General features: G+C 48.6%; 1 protein-coding gene across 2 annotated transcripts in view; it reads right to left on the bottom strand.

Moving 5' to 3' along the window:
• The window catches only part of rbm33a (RNA binding motif protein 33a), a 342,024-nt gene that overhangs the window by 92,601 nt on the left and 231,023 nt on the right, over positions 1–18,400 (bottom strand). For both annotated transcript variants that reach the window (XM_072508201.1, XM_072508202.1), the window contains one exon: positions 3,643–3,969. In XM_072508201.1, coding sequence (XP_072364302.1) covers positions 3,643–3,969 — 327 coding nt within the window. The remainder of the gene's footprint in view (positions 1–3,642; positions 3,970–18,400) is intronic.

Below are 18,400 nucleotides of genomic sequence, written 5' to 3'. Positions count from 1 at the left end.
ATCTTTATTCCTGTTATAAATTAAACAGTAATTGTGTTTCAACTTACAAGCCTGGTGACTGTAATTAATGGGCAGCCAAGGGCCAAATGTTTGGGGATTTTCATAGGAATTATTGGTTAATTCACTCGTGTTGTGACTTCAGGGCACATGGGCCTGGAATTGACCGTGCACTTGCCCAGTGTGACATAACATGAATTGGGGGCTCGCCACGACTTTTGGAATGGTAGACAGCGAATTTGGGTTGCAGTGTAATGAAAAGAGAGCAGGTTTGTAGTAATATAACAGGATGGCTTTGGAAACTGTTAGGGGGTTTTCTTCAGGTGGACAACTTAACTCTAGATTGTTTACAAGAGTTTCGCAAAAACAAGCTAGCCGAACTTGTTGATGAATTAAAAATGGAGGTACCGGCTACAATTAGGTGTGACTTGGGCGCATATCATCAAAGTATGGAAGTGGGTGATGGGGTTGAGTGGAAGGACGTGGGTGAGGGGGTGAGTGGAAGGAAGTGGGTGGGGATGTGTGTGGAAGGAAGAGGGTGGGGGGCGAGTGGAAGGAAGAGGGTGGGGGGTGAGTGGAAGAAAGTGGGTGGGGGGATGAGTGGAAGGAAGTGGGTGGGGGGGGGGGTGAGTGTAAGGAAGTGGGTGGGGGTGAGTGGAAGGAAGTGGGTGGGGGGGGAATGGAAGGAAGTGGGTGGGGGGCTGAGTGGAAGGAAGTGGGTGGAGGGAAGGAAGGAAGTGGGTGGGGGGAGGAGGAAGTGGGTGCGGCGGGGAAGTGGGTGCGGGGGGGAAGTGGGTGCAGGGGGAGGAAGTGGGTGCAGGGGGGAGGAAGTGGGTGCAGGGGGGAGGAAGTGGGTGCAGGGGGGAGGAAGTGGGTGCAGGGGGAGGAAGTGGGTGGAGGGAAGGAAGGAAGTAGGTGTGGGGAGGCGGAAGTGGGTGCGGGGGGGGGAAAGTGGGTGCGGCGGGGAAGTGGGTGCGGGGGGGGAAGTGGGTGCAGGGGGGAGGAAGTGGGTGCAGGGGGAGGAAGTGGGTGCAGGGGGGAGGAAGTGGGTGCAGGGGGGAGGAAGTGGGTGCAGGGGGGAGGAAGTGGGTGCAGGGGGGAGGAAGTGGGTGCAGGGGGGAGGAAGTGGGTGCGGGGGTAGGAAGTGGGTGCGGGGGTAGGAAGTGGGTGCGGGGGTAGGAAGTGGGTGCGGGGGTAGGAAGTGGGTGCGGGGGTAGGAAGTGGGTGCGGGGGGAGGAAGTGAGTGCGGGGGAGGAAGTGAGTGCGGGGGGAGGAAGTGAGTGCGGGGGGAGGAAGTGAGTGCGGGGGGAGGAAGTGGGTGCAGGGGGTAGAAGTGGGTGCGGGGGGTGGAAGTGGGTGTGGGGGGAGGAAGTGGGTGCAGGGGGGAGGAAGTGGGTGCGGGGGAGGAAGTGGGTGCAGGGGGTAGAAGTGGGTGCGGGGGGAGGAAGTGGGTGCGGGGGGAGGAAGTGGGTGCGGGGGGAAGTGGGTGCGGGGGGGTGGACGCGGGTGCGGGGGGGTGGACGTGGGTGCGGGGGGTGGACGGACGTGGGTGCGGGGGGGGGGTGGACTTGGGTGCGAGTGGGGGAAGTGGGTGCGGGGGAGGAAGTGGGTGCGGGGGGTGGAAGAAGTGGGTGCGGGGGGAGGAAGTGGGTGGAAGTGGGTGCGGGGGGAGGAAGTGGGTGCAGGGGGGAGGAAGTGGGTGCGGGGGGGAGGAAGTGGGTGCGGGGGGGAGGAAGTGGGTGCGGGGTGGAGGAAGTGGGTGCGGGGGGGGGAGGAAGTGGGTGCGGGGGGGAGGAAGTGGGTGCGGGGGGGTGGACGTGGGTGTGGAGGGGGTGGACGTGGGTGCGGGGGGGGGGTGGACGTGGGTGCGGGGGGGCTGGACGTGGGTGCAGGGGGTGGACGTGGGTGCGGGGGGGTGGATGTGGGTGCGGGGGGGGTGGATGTGGGGGGAGGAAGTGAGTGCGGGGGGAGGAAGTGGGTGCGGGGGGGGGGGTGGTGGGTGCGGGGGGGGGAGTGGGTGCGGGTGGAGGTGGGTGTGCGGGGGGGGGGTGCGGGGGGGAGGAAGTGGGTGCGGGGGGAGGAAGTGGGTGCGGGGGGAGGAAGTGGGTGCGGGGGAGGAGGTGGAAGCGGAGGGGAGGAAGTGGGTGCGGGGGGGAGGAAGTGGGTGCGGAAGGGTGGATGTGGTGGGGGAGGAAGCGGGTGCAGGGGGGAGGAAGTGGGTGCCGTGGGGAGGAAGTGGGTGCAGGGGGAAGGAAGTGGGTGCAGGGGGGAGGAAGTGGGTGCAGGGGGGAGGAAATGGGTGCAGGGGGGAGGAAGTGGGTGCAGGGGGGAGGAAGTGGGTGCAGGGGGGAGGAAGTGGGTGCAGGGGGGAGGAAGTGGGTGCAGGGGGAGGTGGGTGGAGGAAGTGGGTGGGTGGGGTGGGGGGGAAGTGGGTGGGTGGGGTGGGGGGGAGGAAGTGGGTGGGTGGGGGGGGAGGGAAGTGGGTGGAGGAGAGAAGTGGGTGGGGGAGAGAAGTGGGTGGGGGAGAGAAGTGGGTGGGGGAGAGAAGTGGGTGGGGGAGAGAAGTGGGTGGGGGAGAGAAGTGGGTGGGGGAGAGAAGTGGGTGGGGGAGAGAAGTGGGTGGGGGAGAGAAGTGGGCGGGGAGAGAAGTGGGTGGGGGAGAGAAGTGGGTGGGGGAGAGAAGTGGGTGGGGGAGAGAAGTGGGTGGGGGAGAGAAGTGGGTGGGGGAGAGAAGTGGGTGGGGGGGGGAGAAAGGAAGGAAGTGGGTAGGGGGAGAAGGAATCGATGGTTGTTGTGGGGAGAGGGAGGGGGGGCGGTTCAGGGCTTTTCAGGGGTGCCGTCTATCCCCTGGCTCCAATGGTCTGAAGATCAAAAATCTTGTTCTGTATTTCCTAAATATTCCAGAACAAGTCACCAGAGCCTCAAGTGCTAGCCCGCTTCGGATCAGTGACTGCATGATGCCCCAAGGCTAGATCTGACAGCCCTGCCCTTTCTCAAATTCTTAACTGCTAGTCGTACAGCAACAAAATAAGTTGCTAATTTTAAAGATCAAATCTTTAACTCCAAAATAAATGAGTGATTGGGCAATTAAAATCTCCATTTGATTACAGTGGACTGAGTTTCACACATGATGAAACATTAATACAAAATAGGTACGGTTTTACTGAAAAACTGTCATATTATTCGTGTAATGAGCAAACAATTAATCTAATACGGTCAGACCATCAGATTTCTTTACTCAACCTTCATTAAGTTAAGCAAACATGGAAAAATTATTTGACTGGTGGCTCAAGGAAAATCCACCACAATTTCTACATCAACAGATTCTTCTGCTGAGACACAACTAGGCATTATCTGCCCTGCCCACAATGCAGAATGTCCCTCAAATACTCAAATTGTATCAATAACTTCATCCAAAATGGAATTAGCTGAATGCATCAGATCTGGAAAAATAACCCTATTTAAAAGATAAAGCCTTCACGCTTTTCAATCTGACAAGGGCTTGAAACTCTTTCTGCGAACTGTCATACACAGCATTTCACGTAAACAAATGTAAAAAAAGCCATGGTTCAGTCACCCGCCCCGAATCTGCCAGTGCAGAACTTTGAAGAACCTGTTGACAAACATAGTTGAGAAAATTCTGACCTCTACTACTGTAGAATCCTGTGAAGGAGGCTTTTGTTTCTTGTTTTTTTGTTGCAAGTTCTTCTGTGGCACCCTCAATCCAGGTACAGTCTGAACAATAGGTGCACTTTGAGCCGTCTGTTTCATTCGAGGAGAAGTTACAGTTGAAGCTGTGGGTTTTGTCCAAGAAACAGATGTAGTTTGAGCAGCGGGAGCTGACAAAGGACGATGATGTCTTATACCACTGTTATGAGGAGCAATAGGCAGTTCACGGAGGTTACTATTTCGTTGAAGAGATGCCTGAAATTGATTTGGTAGCTTATTCATGTTTTGAATTCCGGGTATATTCTGCCGATACAAAAACATACAAGAATTTGAACTTCAGATGAAAGCAAATCACAGAAGTTTAAGAACAAACTCTTCAAAAAGGTCCACATTTACACTAAGACAAAAGCGTTATGAATCCCTCAGAGAGAAAAAACTTGTTAAACAACACAGAAACAACATTTGAAGCAGATAATTGAACAATTTGGTTGTGCAGCAATATAACTAAAGATCCAGAACCGAAAGTCCCATATTCTATTCCCTTCTCAATGATGAAGTGGTCAATCTCAGCCAGGCTCAAATTTAAAATAGTGCAACTAACCTCAACATCTCAGAATGAGGAAAAAGAAAAAATCGTCCCAGATAGGATGCATTGACTTGGGGCTGTTCAGTAAACTCACCAATTTTAACTTCTCCCACACACTGTTCCACCCACCGGAGAGGGAGCAAAGGAGGATCGGTTAAAATAGATTCTACACACTAGTTAAAACTCAAAAATTAGAACTTGGGTGGAGAATTTAAGAATACGTTACCACGTGAATTTGTACCGTTAGAGCCTTCATGAAGAGAGAGAAACTTATCAAGGAACTGAAGAGACACAAGAGCGTAAACTGACTGCAGTGCGAGTGACCACACCAAGTTTCTGTTAACTGGTGGCAATTCTATCCATTTAACTTTAGGTTTGAACAATTCTTTGTTTATAAAAGACAGAGATCGCAATTAAAATTTAAATATTCATTTGCCTTTGTGAAAAGAGCTTAATAAAAATGCTTTTATGACAAATTATCCAGCAACTATTTCTCGGCAGATTGTCGCTATTAAAGGAAACAATTTAGATCGATTGCTTCCACAGGCATCGAGGCCACACAGAGTGCATGGAGAGGCAATTAGGCTTGGACAATTGCAAATTATTCACAGCCTAGGTCAAGCTACCAGATCAGAATTTTCAAGTTATCAGGTCATCCATGAGACACATGAAAACTCAACACAAAAGATATGGTGGATAATGAATAGACTAGATGAGGCTGCTATAATACCTGACACATCACTGCAGAAATAGATGACTGTGATGAAAGTATGACAAATTAGCAATAGTTATGAGTCTATGAGTCCTCCTGCTCCTATCTTCTATGTATCTATGTATTTTCCCAACTTTAACATTGACATAAGAAGCAAAAACAGAGAAAAAAAAGAACATTGAGCTAAAGGTGCAGACATTACAAAGGAGATTAAAAGTTTGGTCAAAGGGCGGAATTTACCCAGTTTTTTCACCCTCTGACTGAAATCTGGCGAGTAGCTCTCCAGCTGCACAGCCGAGTTTTTACATCAGATCTTCAGCCACGACTGGGACTTACAGAGGCAGAGGTGGCTCCCAATGGGATTCCCAGAGGTTCCGTCTCTGACACTTCCCCCTGGCACTGCGACCAGCACCACGGGGCAGTTCCTGGCATCTCCCTCTTTCCCTGGGGGCTATACTTACCTTTGCGCCCCGGGAGGAAATCACCTTGACTGATTCATGCCTTTAGAAACTTGTTGTAAACCTCACCGATGTGACAGGAATATTCAGTATCTCATCGCTGAATTTATGGGAGATTTTGCGCTTGCGACACCATTCGTGCTACCGACGAGTATGAGCACAAAACCATCCCTGAAGGGTGGATTTTAAGAAGAGCCCTTAATATCTTTCAGATCATATAAGAATTATGAATGGCACGATGCTTGAAATTAATTCTGGATGTCCCAACAAAACACTCCTCACAATCAGCTTGAAGATTCCTGTTAAAAAACAGCCTGAAAATGTTTGGTCCCTATTCGTGAAGACTACAAATTTATGGAGTTGTCAGAACAATTTGAAAAAATATTACTGGCGGCACCAAAACTGCTGACATAATAATGTCTTTATTTCTATTGCAGAGGCTGTGAAATTTTTTTTTTAAAAAATGTTTTATTGAAATTTTTTTCCCAAACAACAATTTTTCCCCTCTTACAAAGCAAACGCAACAATAACAATACAGAAATTTTTAACAATACACAAGTAACAAAACCCCTTTATCTTTGACCTAAACTAAACTAACCCCCCCCGCCCCTTCCCCCTGGGTTGCTGCTGCTGGTCATCTGTCTTCCCTCTAACGTTCCCCTAGGTAGTCGAGAAATGGCTGCCACCGCCTGGTGAACCCTTGAGCCGATCCTCTCAGGGCAAACTTTATCTGCTCCAGTTTAATGAACCCCGCCATATCATTTACCCAGGCCTCCAGTCCGGGGGGTTTCGCCTCTTTCCACATGAGTAGGATCCTGCGCCGGGCTACTAGGGACGCAAAGGCCACAACGTCGGCCTCTTTCGCCTCCTGCACTCCCGGCTCTTCCGCAACTCCAAATAGAGCTAACCCCCAGCCTGGTTTGACCCGTGCCTTCACCACCCGCGAAATCACTCCCGTCACTCCCTTCCAATACCCTTCCAGTGCCGGGCACGTCCAAAACATATGTGCGTGGTTTGCCAGGCTCCCACCACACCTCCCACATTTGTCCTCCACTCCAAAGAACCTGCTCAATCTTGCTCCCGTTATGTGTGCTCTATGTAGCACCTTGAATTGAATCAGGCTAAGCCTGGCGCATGAGGAAGAGGAATTTACTCTGCTTAGGGCATCAGCCCACATACCCTCCTCTATCTCCTCCCCTAGTTCTTCTTCCCACTTTCCTTTTAGTTCGCCCACCGACTCCTCCCCCTCTTCCCTCATCTCTCGGTAAATCTCTGACACCTTGCCCTCTCCGACCCACACCCCTGAAAGCACCCTGTCCTGTATCCCCTGTGTCGGGAGCAACGGAAATTCCCTCACCTGTTGTCTAGTAAACGCCCTCACCTGCATATATCTCAAGAAATTTCCCCGGGGCAACTTATACTTTTCCTCCAATGCTCCCAAGCTCGCAATAGTCCCATCTATAAATAAATCTCCCACCCTCCTAATTCCCAACTGGTACCAGCTCTGAAATCCTCCATCCATTCTTCCTGGGGCGAACCTATGGTTGTTCCTGATTGGGGACCCCACCAGGGCTCCCCGCACCCCTCTCTGTCGCCTCCACTGTCCCCAGATATTCAATGTTGCCGCCACCACCGGGTTCGTGGTAAACCTTTTAGGTGAGATCGGTAGCGGCGCCGTCACCAGCGCCTCTAAACTCGTCCCTTTACAGGACTTTCTCTCCAGTCTTTTCCATGCCGCTCCCTCACCCTCCATCATCCATTTACGTATCATTGCCACATTGGCGGCCCAATAGTAATCGTCCAAGTTCGGTAGTGCCAATCCTCCTCTGTCCCTACTACGCTGAAGGAACCCCCTCCTTACTCTCGGAACTTTCCCTGCCCACACGAAGCTCGTGATGCTCCTGTCTATTTTATTAAAAAAGGTCTTGGTAATTAGTATAGGGAGACATTGAAATACAAATAAGAACCTCGGGAGGACCATCATCTTAATTGCTTGCACCCTGCCCGCCAGCGATAGAGGCTGCATGTCCCACCTCTTGAAGTCCTCCTCCATTTGTTCTACCAACCGTGTCAGATTAAGTCTGTGCAAGGTTCCCCAGCTCCTAGCGATCTGAATCCCCAGGTATCGGAAGTTTCTTTCCACTTTCCTTAGAGGCAAGCCTTCTATCTCTCTACTCTGGTCCCCTGGATGTATCACAAATAATTCACTCTTCCCCATGTTTAGCCTATACCCCGAGAAATCCCCGAACCCCCTCAAAATTCGCATAACCTCTATCATCCCCCCCGCTGGGTCCGACGCGTATGACAATAGGTCATCCGCGTATAACGAGACTCGGTGTTCTTCTCCCCCTCTAATCACCCCTCTCCATTTCCTGGAGTCTCTCAACGCCATGGCCAGAGGTTCAATTGCCAACGCGAACAACAATGGAGACAGCGGGCATCCCTGTCTTGTTCCCCTATATAGTCGGAAATACTCCGATCTATGTCGACCTGTAACTACGCTTGCCGTTGGAGCCCCATAAAGAAGTCTAACCCAGCTAATAAACCCATTCCCAAACCCAAACCTCCTTAACACTTCCCATAAATACTCCCACTCCACCCTATCAAATGCCTTCTCTGCGTCCATTGCCGCCACTATCTCTGCCTCCCCCTCCACTGGGGGCATCATTATCACCCCTAATAGTCGTCGCACGTTAACATTCAGTTGTCTCCCTTTTACGAACCCTGTCTGGTCTTCGTGCACCACCCCCGGGACACAGTCCTCTATCCTCGATGCCAGTACCTTTGCCAACAATTTGGCGTCCACGTTCAATAATGAAATGGGTCTATAGGACCCGCACTGCAACGGATCTTTATCCCTCTTCAAAATTAATGATATCGTCGCCTCCGACATCGTCGGGGGTAGAGTCCCCCCTTTCCTGGCCTCATTGAACGTCCTCACCATCAACGGGGCCAACAAGTCCACATATTTTCTGTAATACTCCACCGGGAACCCGTCTGGTCCTGGGGCCTTCCCTGCTTGCATGCTTCCCAGTCCCTTAATAACCTCGTCCACCCCAATCGGTGCCCCCAGGCCTACCACCCCCCGCTCCTCCACTTTCGGGAACCTCAATTGGTCCAGGAACTGCCGCATCCCCTCCTCTCCCTCTGGGGGTTGAGACCTATACAGTTCCTCATAGAAGGTCTTGAACACCTCATTTATCTTTCCTGCCCTTCGCACCGTGTCTCCCCTTTCGTCTCTAATTCCTCCTATCTCCCTCGCTGCTGCCCTCTTTCGCAATTGATGAGCCAACAGGCGACTAGCCTTTTCCCCATATTCATACCTCCTCCCCTGTGCCTTCCTCCACAGTACCTCCGCCTTTCTGGTGGTCAGAAGGTCAAATTCCGTCTGGAGTCGTCTCCTCTCCCTGTACAATTCCTCCTCCGGGGTCTCTGCAAATTCCCTATCCACCCTTAAAATCTCCCCCAGTAATCTTTCCCTTTCCTTGGCCTCTGTTTTCCTTTTGTGGGACCCAATGGAGATCAGCTCTCCTCTGACCACCGCTTTTAGTGCTTCCCATACCACTCCCACAGGGACCTCGCCGTCATCATTGACCTCCAGGTATCTCTCAATACACCCCCGCACTCTTGCACACACTCCCTCATCCGCCATCAGTCCCACATCTAATCGCCAGAGTGTTCTCTGCTCCCTTTCCTCTCCTAATTCCAGGTCCACCCAATGTGGGGCATGATCCGAAACCGCTATGGCTGAGTACTCAGCTTCTTCCACCCTAGAGATCAACGACCTTCCCAAAACAAAAAAATCTATCCGGGAGTACACTTTATGGACATGGGAGAAGAAGGAAAACTCCCTAGCCCTAGGTCTAAGAAATCGCCATGGATCCACTCCCCCCATTTGGTCCATAAACCCCTTAAGTACCTTGGCCGCTGCCGGCCTTCTTCCGGTCCTTGAGCTGGATCTATCTAGCCCCGGGTCCAGCACCGTATTAAAGTCCCCTCCTAAAATCAAGTTTCCTACCTCCAGGTCCGGTATACGCCCCAGCATCCGTCTCATAAATCCCGCATCGTCCCAGTTTGGGGCATACACATTAACCAACACGACCTCCATTCCCTCCAGCCTGCCACTCACCATTACATATCTACCTCCGCTATCTGCTACCATGTTCTTTGCTTCAAATGCTACCCGTTTCCCCACCAAAATGGCCACCCCTCTATTCTTTGCGTCCAGTCCTGAGTGGAACACCTGTCCCACCCATCCTTTCCTTAGCCTAACTTGGTCCGCCACCTTTAGGTGCGTCTCTTGGAGCATAACCACGTCTGCCCTTAGTCCTTTCAAATGCGCGAGCACTCGGGCCCTTTTTATCGGTCCGTTCAGGCCTCTCACGTTCCACGTGATCAGCCTCACTAGGGGGCTACCTGCCCCCCTCTCGTGTCGACTAGCCATTATCTTCTCTAGGCCAGTCCCATATCCCGCCTCCGCGCTCCCGCTCGCTCCCCCAGCGTCGCACACCATCCCCGCCCACCCACTCTTTAGCCATTTCCTTTTGGATTTCCGCAGCAGCAACCCAGTTGTCCCCCCCCCCCCTCCCCGCTAGATCTCTTTCTAGCATGATTGCTCCCCCCATATTACTTCCGTAAGTCAGCTGACTTCAACTGACCCCGGCTACTCCTGCTCACTCCTCGACCCCCCCGTGTGGGGAACTCCCACCCGCCTTGCGCCTGTCTTCCCGCCTTATTCTTTCTGGCGCGGGAACATCCCTTTACCTGACCCGCCTCTTATGGCGCAGCTCCCTTTCCCCTCCCCATTCTCCAACTATGTCCCGTCTTTCCCCCCTCACCGGCGCCCACATTTCCCCAATGTCTCCCCCCTTCCCAATTTACTTCTCAATTAACTTCAACCATAACATTAACAATAACATTTCCTGCAGCATCAGTCCCTCAGTTCCGATCCAATTTCTCTTCTTTGATGAAGGTCCATGCTTCCTCCGCCGTCTCGAAATAATGGTGTCTCTCCTGATATGTGACCCATAGTCTTGCCGGCTGCAGCATCCCGAACTTCACCTTCCTTTTATGCAACACCTCTTTGGCTCGGTTGAAGCTCGCTCTCCTTCTCGCCACCTCCGCACTCCAATCCTGGTATACCCGTACCACTGCATTCTCCCATCTGCTACTCCGCACCTTTTTAGCCCATCTCAGGACCTCTTCTCTATCCTTAAGGCGGTAAAATCGCTCGATTATCGCCCTGGGTGGTTCTCCCGCTTTTGGTCTTCTCGCCGGAATCCGATTTGCCCACTCCACCTCCAAGGGGCCCGTAGGGGCCTCAGCACCCATCAGTGAGCTCAGCATCGTACTTGCGTACGCTCCACAGTCCACTCCTTCCACACCCTCAGGGAGACCCAGTATCCGAAGGTTCTTCCTTCGCGCTCCATTTTCTAGGGCTTCAATCCTTTCAGTACACTTTTTATGAAGTGCCTCGTGCGTCTGTGTCTTAACCGCCAGGCCCAGGATCTCGTCCTCAATATCTGTCACCTTCTGCTCCACCACGCGGAGCTCTGTCTCCTGGGTCTTTAATGTCTCCTTGAGCCCCTCAATTGCCTGCAGCAACGGGGTCAGCACCTCCCTCTTCAGCAGCTCCACGCACCGTCTCACAATTTCATCCTGCTCAGGCCCCCATGTCGCCTGCGCTTTCTCCGCCGCCATCTTGTACTTCTCTCTTTCTGACCCTTTGGTCGACGATTCCTCGCGCTGCAGCCGCCACCGCCGGTTTTTTCCTCCTTCGTTTGGGGGGGACTCCCTTCTCACACACCCCACACCAGGTTGCGTCGTCGAAAAATTCCCTGTTGGGGCTCTTAAAAGAGCCCGAAGGTCCGTCGGAGCTGGAGCCGCCGAAGCGTGCGGCTAGCTAGGCATCACCGCAACCGGAAGTCCCTTCAGTGGCCTTGATGAGGTCTTTTCACAGTTGTTCCCTCTGCTGCTAGAATTCATCTTTGATACAGGCCCTCAGGTCAGCTTGCAGCTTTAAGATTGCCCTTCCCCCGCCTGCATGCTGGAAGAGGCCCTGTTTATCCTGCAGTTGCAGCCAAATCTTTTACTGTTTATGCCGTGTCTGGCAACTCAGAGACATACCCTTCCTGGGGGACACTGTCGGGGGAATATTGCAGCCTTCTTCCCACACCGGGAAATGTCAAACAAATGCCGTGGGGGCCCTGTAAAAGAGCCCAAAAGTCCGTTCCAAGCAGGAGCTGCCGAATATGCGACCTAGCTCTGCATAGCCGCACCCGGAAGTCGAGGCTGTGAAATTAAGTGACAGACTGGGTGGTAGATGGTGGTGCCAAGGGTCAATGTTTAGAATACCATTTTTTAAAAAAAATGCATATTATATTTCAAAATTTGCCCATGATTGCAAACTTGGAGGTGTGGCAAACGGTGAGGGCGATAACAATTGATTGCAACAGGACACAGATAAGCTAGCAGGATGGGCAGACTGAAGTTAACACCTCTGTGAAGAAGAGGTTGGAAGGGGGAGGGGGCAATTTAGACATGACAGCACAGTTCTGAAAAATGGGGGCCCATGTGCATTGATCTTTAAATGTGGCAGGACACATTGAGAGTACAATTGCAACATGGGAAGCCATTGAGTGATGCTGACCCTTTATAAAGCCTTGTTTGGCCACTTTAGGAAGAATGCAAGTCCTCGAGATTGTGCAGAGGAGATTTACCAGACTAACTCCAGGTAAGGATTGAAGCGACAACGTTATTAGGTTGGATAACTTGGCCTGTTCGCTTTGAAAATTGAGGGGAGATTTGACAGAGGTCTAAACCAGTCATCGTCTTGTACATAAGATAGGCATGGAACAGCTGTTTCCATTAGCTCGTTACAAGGAAGCTGCGACACATCTAACATTTTGGGCAAGAGCTACAGGGGGCTAGGAGGGAAAACGTTTTTATGTAGTGAGTGATAATGACCGAGAACTCTCTGCCTACAAGGGTGGTAGAAGCGGGCGGCACGGCGCAGTGGTTAGCACCGCTGCCTCATGGCACCGAGGACCCAGTTCGATCCCAACCCCGGGTCACTGTCCATGTGGAGCTTGCAAATTCTCCCCGTGTCTGTGTGGGTCTCACCCTCACAACCCAAAAAGATGTGCGGGTAGGTGGATTGGACATCCTAAATTGGCCATTAATTGGAAAAAAAGAATTGGGTACTCTAAATTTATTTTTAAACAAGGGTGGTAGAAGCTGAGACAAATAATTTCAAAAGGAAATTGGATGAGCATTTAAGCAAAAGAAATTTGCTGAGATAATGGAATAGAGCAGGGAAAGAGGATTGATCGGATTGCTCTAGAGGACCAGCATGGACTCAATGGATCAATGGCCTATTTCTGTGCTGCAAGTCCATGTGCACATAATCTAACACATAAAGGCACAGATTTCAGTCATTGTCACAGGATCAACATTTGCCATTCATGTTTATATCTGCCCACAGAGTTGTTTGTGGGCTCCTGCACAACTTCCAGATTTTAGAGATTTCAGTGCAATGCCCTATCTTGATCATGTGTAAACAGAGCAAGCCTCTTCAAGATTGAAGAATCCTCATTGAAGCAGGCAGAGGGATTTTAACTCTCAATGAATGGCCTGGGTGGAATGGGCCCCCCTAAGGAAATGCATTAACCTCCTCACCAATTTTAATGATCCACTGTTGGCAATCTCAGTCTCTGTCCCATTTGTCTCCAACTCTGTTTCAGATCACCCCTCTAATCCCTCATAAATCCCAACCTGACAGTCCCCATCTCTCCCTAGAACTCTCCCTGACCCCATAACTATTCCCCGATCTCTTTTTAACCATAAAATCACCACTGGACCCTCTAACAATGCTGTAAAAACTGCTCCCAACATCTCAGCAATTTTCACATTGAGCAACGTAGATGTATTTATTCCTGGGTGTAGCTTATTCTACATTACTCTCCAGCCAACTGGGAGCCACACTCATCAATCACACTGTCTTCTGAACAGGGGATCTGGTAGAACAAAATGCATGGCATGGAAAATTCCACTCCATTGCAGAATCCTGCCCACTGCTTGGAGGTCTCACTCAAGTCAGTAGGCCAGAAGACATAGGAGCCGAATTAGGCCATTCGGCCCATCAAGTCTGCTTCCATTCAATCATGGCTGATATGTTTCTCATCCCCATTCTCCAGCCTTCTCCCCATAACCCTTGGTCCCCTTATTAATCAAGAACCTATCTATCTCGGTCTTAAAGACACACAGTATCAGCGCCAAAGTCTAAACCACAAAATTTTAATTAGGATCACCATTCAACGTGAAAGCAAAATACGACAAGGGAAAGAAGGGACTAAGAAAGAAATGAAATAGACAAAGAAAAAGAAATGCATTTTTCAAAACAATAAATCTGAAGGATTAATGCTCGAAAAGTAACATTTTCAGGGCAGGGGGTGGGGAATATTTGCACACAAAATAACAACTTAATTTTCCACAAAAATAAATAAACTTCTGCAAGTAGCCTACTTTACAATTGGTTCACAACAAATTAAAAGCAAGTTTAGGATTAAGTTAGATTCTCTCAGTCACACAAATCAATTTTTTCCCCCGCATTCTGTCCAACTCTGCCTGAGAGAAAACCAAGACACAAGTCCTGGGAAGAGGGGCAAGCATTCTAGGGACACCATCCCCTCCCTTTGTAACCGAAACACCTCCTCATGAATTCTCTGCATTCTGGCCTCTAAGATGGAACTATTGCCAGGCCGAGGAGCAAGCTGGTCAAGAGGTTCTCCAGTTTACACAACCAACCCCTCTCTCCCCATTTGGCATCAGATGAACAAACCAGCAGTGTCGGGAAGAAATCTAAACAGAATGTTGGAAGCAGGCCCTTAAGGTGATCAAACCATCCATGGCTGCAACCTCGAAGTGCGCATATATTCAAATGGTAATTTTCACCCACTATAGAGAGCCAGCCTGCTGTTGGCAGCATTCACAAAGTGGTTCAGGAATCTTTTTGATACCACTCTGTCATACAACACTCTCTATCCTACGCCCTCAGTGGAACTGGGAGGGATTCCCATTTACAAGTCTTCCCACCGGGAACGCTCTTCCCTAGATTTGTAAAACATTCCACCAATGGCAGAAATGGAGTGCACGGCAGTTTATACAGGAAGTCCCTCAGTGCAGAGTGGAAGGGCAAACTACTGTTGTAGGGACAGACACAGATAATTGGATTGTGATTGTAGCAGCTGTCAGATGTGTTATGGAGCCAGGAACTGCAGGAAAACGGTCATGAAGCAAAACCAGACCATTTTGATAGTTGGTAGAGTTGAAATTTTAAAACACATCTCATAATTTGTTGAAACAACTTTAAAGCAGCCGGTAAATGATGGTACCTACATCATGTAGGTAAAATCCCTCACCAATAGTGATAATTCTCCAGCCTGGATAAGAAATGGTTGAAACCTTAATCATGAAAGTATTCACTCAAACAATTCACACCATTACTACAACTTAATAAAAGCATAAGAATTTGATGAAGCAGTGGCAAATGAAGGATTAACAAGCTGTATAATGGAGAGACAGGACATTTTCCCGTACCAGCCTCCCCGAACAGGTGCCGGAATGTGGCGACTAGGGGCTTTTCACAGTAACTTCATTTTAGCCGACTTGTGACAATAAGCGATTTTCATTTCATTTCATTTTATCATCCCCACATCAGTCAGTTTCTCATCTCAGCCAAGCTACACATTGAAATATCAGTGTGCACTAACTGGCAAGGTGGGGTAAGGGGCACAGCTGCTCAGTGCCATTCAATGCATTCTCTGAATTTGGTTTGGTAACACCACAAACGTTATAAATCTTTTGGCATGGTCACGCATACGGTAACTGACTTGTGCATGCCTTGCATGGAATCTTTCAGGTTGTCACACAGCAGAGGAGGAACGCGGGTGTCTATCCCCTTCCCGCTAGTCAACTACCTATTTGAGATATATTGCCCAGGAGGCCAATATTTATTCATACCCCTCTTTTCATGGGGTGAAGGATAGCTCGGTAGAGCACTTGCATAAGAATGCTTTACACCACCTTCTGTTGGCTGGTCAAAGTGGCACAAGCAGTGATCTGTAAATGTGGTATCCATAACACATTCTGAATTTGGCCTGTCACCAGTTTTGTTGTTGGAAGGTTTGCCTTCCAACGCTGAGGAACTATATAAACTGAAAATCAGAGAGTTCAACAGGACTAGACATTCCATCACAAAAACCATAAAAATAAGCACAATATGTCCAACTAATTTTGCAGCAAAATTTTAAAAAACAGAAAATGTTGGAAATACTTAAATCAGTCAGCATCTAGAAAGTGAAATGGCAAGCTGTGACAGTTACACAGCTGATGCACCGTTGTTGGCCTTGTCACTTCACAAAAGTTGGCATATTTCCAACAGTTTATTTTTATGCCAGATTCTAACATTTACTGTTTTTCCTCTTATTTTACAGATTTTGGAGTAATACCTTTGAGCAACACGATAAATGATTTTGATTTAATAACCATCAAACTTCAGTAAACTTAAAGCAGAAAAACGACATGTTTAGTTTCTAAACGAATGATGGCGATATGCAACGCGATACACATGCAGTTCATCAGCAATATTTAATGTAAAGTATAACTGCACATCTGCTATGCAAGTCACCTATAATTTGATAATTTGAACAATTATTGCTAATCCGATTATAACTTAATTTGTTACATTCTCCAGTGATAAATTTTAACAAGACTTTAAGGTAAATTTTCATACTGAAAAGAAACAAATAATCAAAAATCAGGTTTCAGTCATATCTGTAAACGTTACATATTTACAGCTTTAGATAATGAGCCATTAATATGGAGTCTTCCGAGAAGGCAGCACTCGAGGATTTGTGTAACAGAACTGCCCGCAAATGTAGATAATATGTAATAGCCATTAAGATGGGCGAGGTGATTGTTGCAGATTCTTTTGGATACTAGCTTTATTCGACCTGAGGCAATAGCGACTTGTTTTTACATTCAAGTAAATGGTTTGATGTTTCTTGGTTGAGATATATAAAAATACAGGCAAAGTGAGTGACTTTAAAATTGAAAGAAAGCCAATACTCGTATTACATACACTGGAAAATGATGGTCGCAACAGTTCCTCGGGAATTTACTAAAAGCCAGGTCGGCAAACCTTCCAACAACAAAGCTGATGACAGGCCAAATACAGAATACAAACAAATTTAAGATCTAAAATTGTTGCTTGAATATGGCAAATACATACAAGTATTTAAAAATAGTATGGGATATTTAAAAGGGGGTGGAGAAAGGGGAGTCTAAACTCTTACCTTTCTCCTCAATCTTAAGACCCCCCCACCCTCCCAATTTTTAAATATACCACACAATTTTGTCTCAATGAAATAACCCTTCCCCCTGCCCCTCCCACCTGATCATCTATCTCTTGTTCTTAAGATTGCTACAGTTTTGTTGCTCTCTCTTCCACCTCCAGTATAATATCGAACATATTTTCCCTCTTTCTCTGTTCTGATGAAAAGCCAAACTCTGGTTGAAACTTTAATCATGAAAGTACTCACTCAAACAATTCACGCCATTACTACAACTTAATAAAAACTTTGTCTCTTTCCCTACAGATGCTGCCAGACCTGCTGAGTCTTTTCAACATTCTCTGTTTTAGATTACAGCACCCACAGTATTTTGCTTATAAGAAATAGGAGTAGGCCATTCGGCCTGTTGAGCCTGCTCTATCATCCAATGAATACAAGTGAATTAAGAACCAGATGATATGTGACTAAATGAGGAAACTGGAACAGACTAATTGAAAAGAACTTGATTCGATCATGTATCCTTTTCTTATTTCTAAAGTTGAAATTAAATGAAATGAATGAAATGAAAATTGCTCGTCACAAGTAGGCTTCAAATGAAGTTACTGTGAAAAAACCCTAGTCGCCATATTCCGGCGCCTGTTCGGGGAGGCTGGTACAGGAATTGAACTGTGCTGCTGGCCTGCCTTGGACTACTTTAAAAACCAGCTCTTTAGCCCTGTGCTAAACCAGCCCCTGGTCAGTTGCTACGTTCCAATAAGCCTGCACTGATTTTTATTATTGTGTCTTTACTGCAGATCAGTTTCACACCTCTTCATATTACGCTCAACCTTGGATGCCCTGAAGTTGCAGGCCACGAAGCTTGGTTGGCTGGCAAATTATCAGAAGCTGTTTGTTTTCTGCAATTTGTGGCTAACCACAGAACAAGGATCTCAATTGATAAGAACACTACTGCTTCCATGGTAATAATGTTGCAGTCCATGTCTGGATGCACTACATAGAAGACCAATACAAATAGTGGAGATTCCTCATGAAACAACGATGTGTCAAGATTTTCTGGACGATTCTCTCTAACGTCATTTCCCTCCTAGCAGAACTACTGAAGTAAATTATATCAACATTTTGATATACTTTATATTCAGAGCAAATGTTTTCCTAAGTGCAGTATTTTTTTCTATTGCAGAGAAAACGGTGGCCCAGTGGTTCAATTCCGGCTTTGGGCGCCTGTGTAGAGTTTGCACTTTCTCCCGTACCCATGTGGGTTTCCTCCCAGTGCTCCGGTTTCCTCCCACAGTCCAAATCTGTGCACGTTAGGTGGATTGGCGCTGCCAAAATGCCCCTCAATGTCCAACTGTAACAAGTTAGGTGGGGGTTACGGGGCGAGAGTGGGGCAGTAGGCCTACGTAGGGTACTCTTTCAGGGGATTGGTGCAGACTCAATGGGCCAAATGGTCTCCTTCTGCACTATAGAAATTCTATGGTACTAAAACAAACTTCTGTGGGTCACCTATAGTTAAGCAGGGTAGTCTAATTTTTCTATGTGAATAATTGAGTGAGCTTTGCATACAAGTAGTGGGAGTGACCACATCAAGAGTGAGACACAACCAGAATGAGTTTGAAACTTGAGAATT

This window comes from Scyliorhinus torazame, chromosome 6 (assembly GCF_047496885.1).
Source record: "Scyliorhinus torazame isolate Kashiwa2021f chromosome 6, sScyTor2.1, whole genome shotgun sequence".
In the NCBI taxonomy this organism is placed as follows: domain Eukaryota; kingdom Metazoa; phylum Chordata; class Chondrichthyes; order Carcharhiniformes; family Scyliorhinidae; genus Scyliorhinus; species Scyliorhinus torazame.
This window is presented reverse-complemented; position numbering and strand designations above follow the sequence as displayed.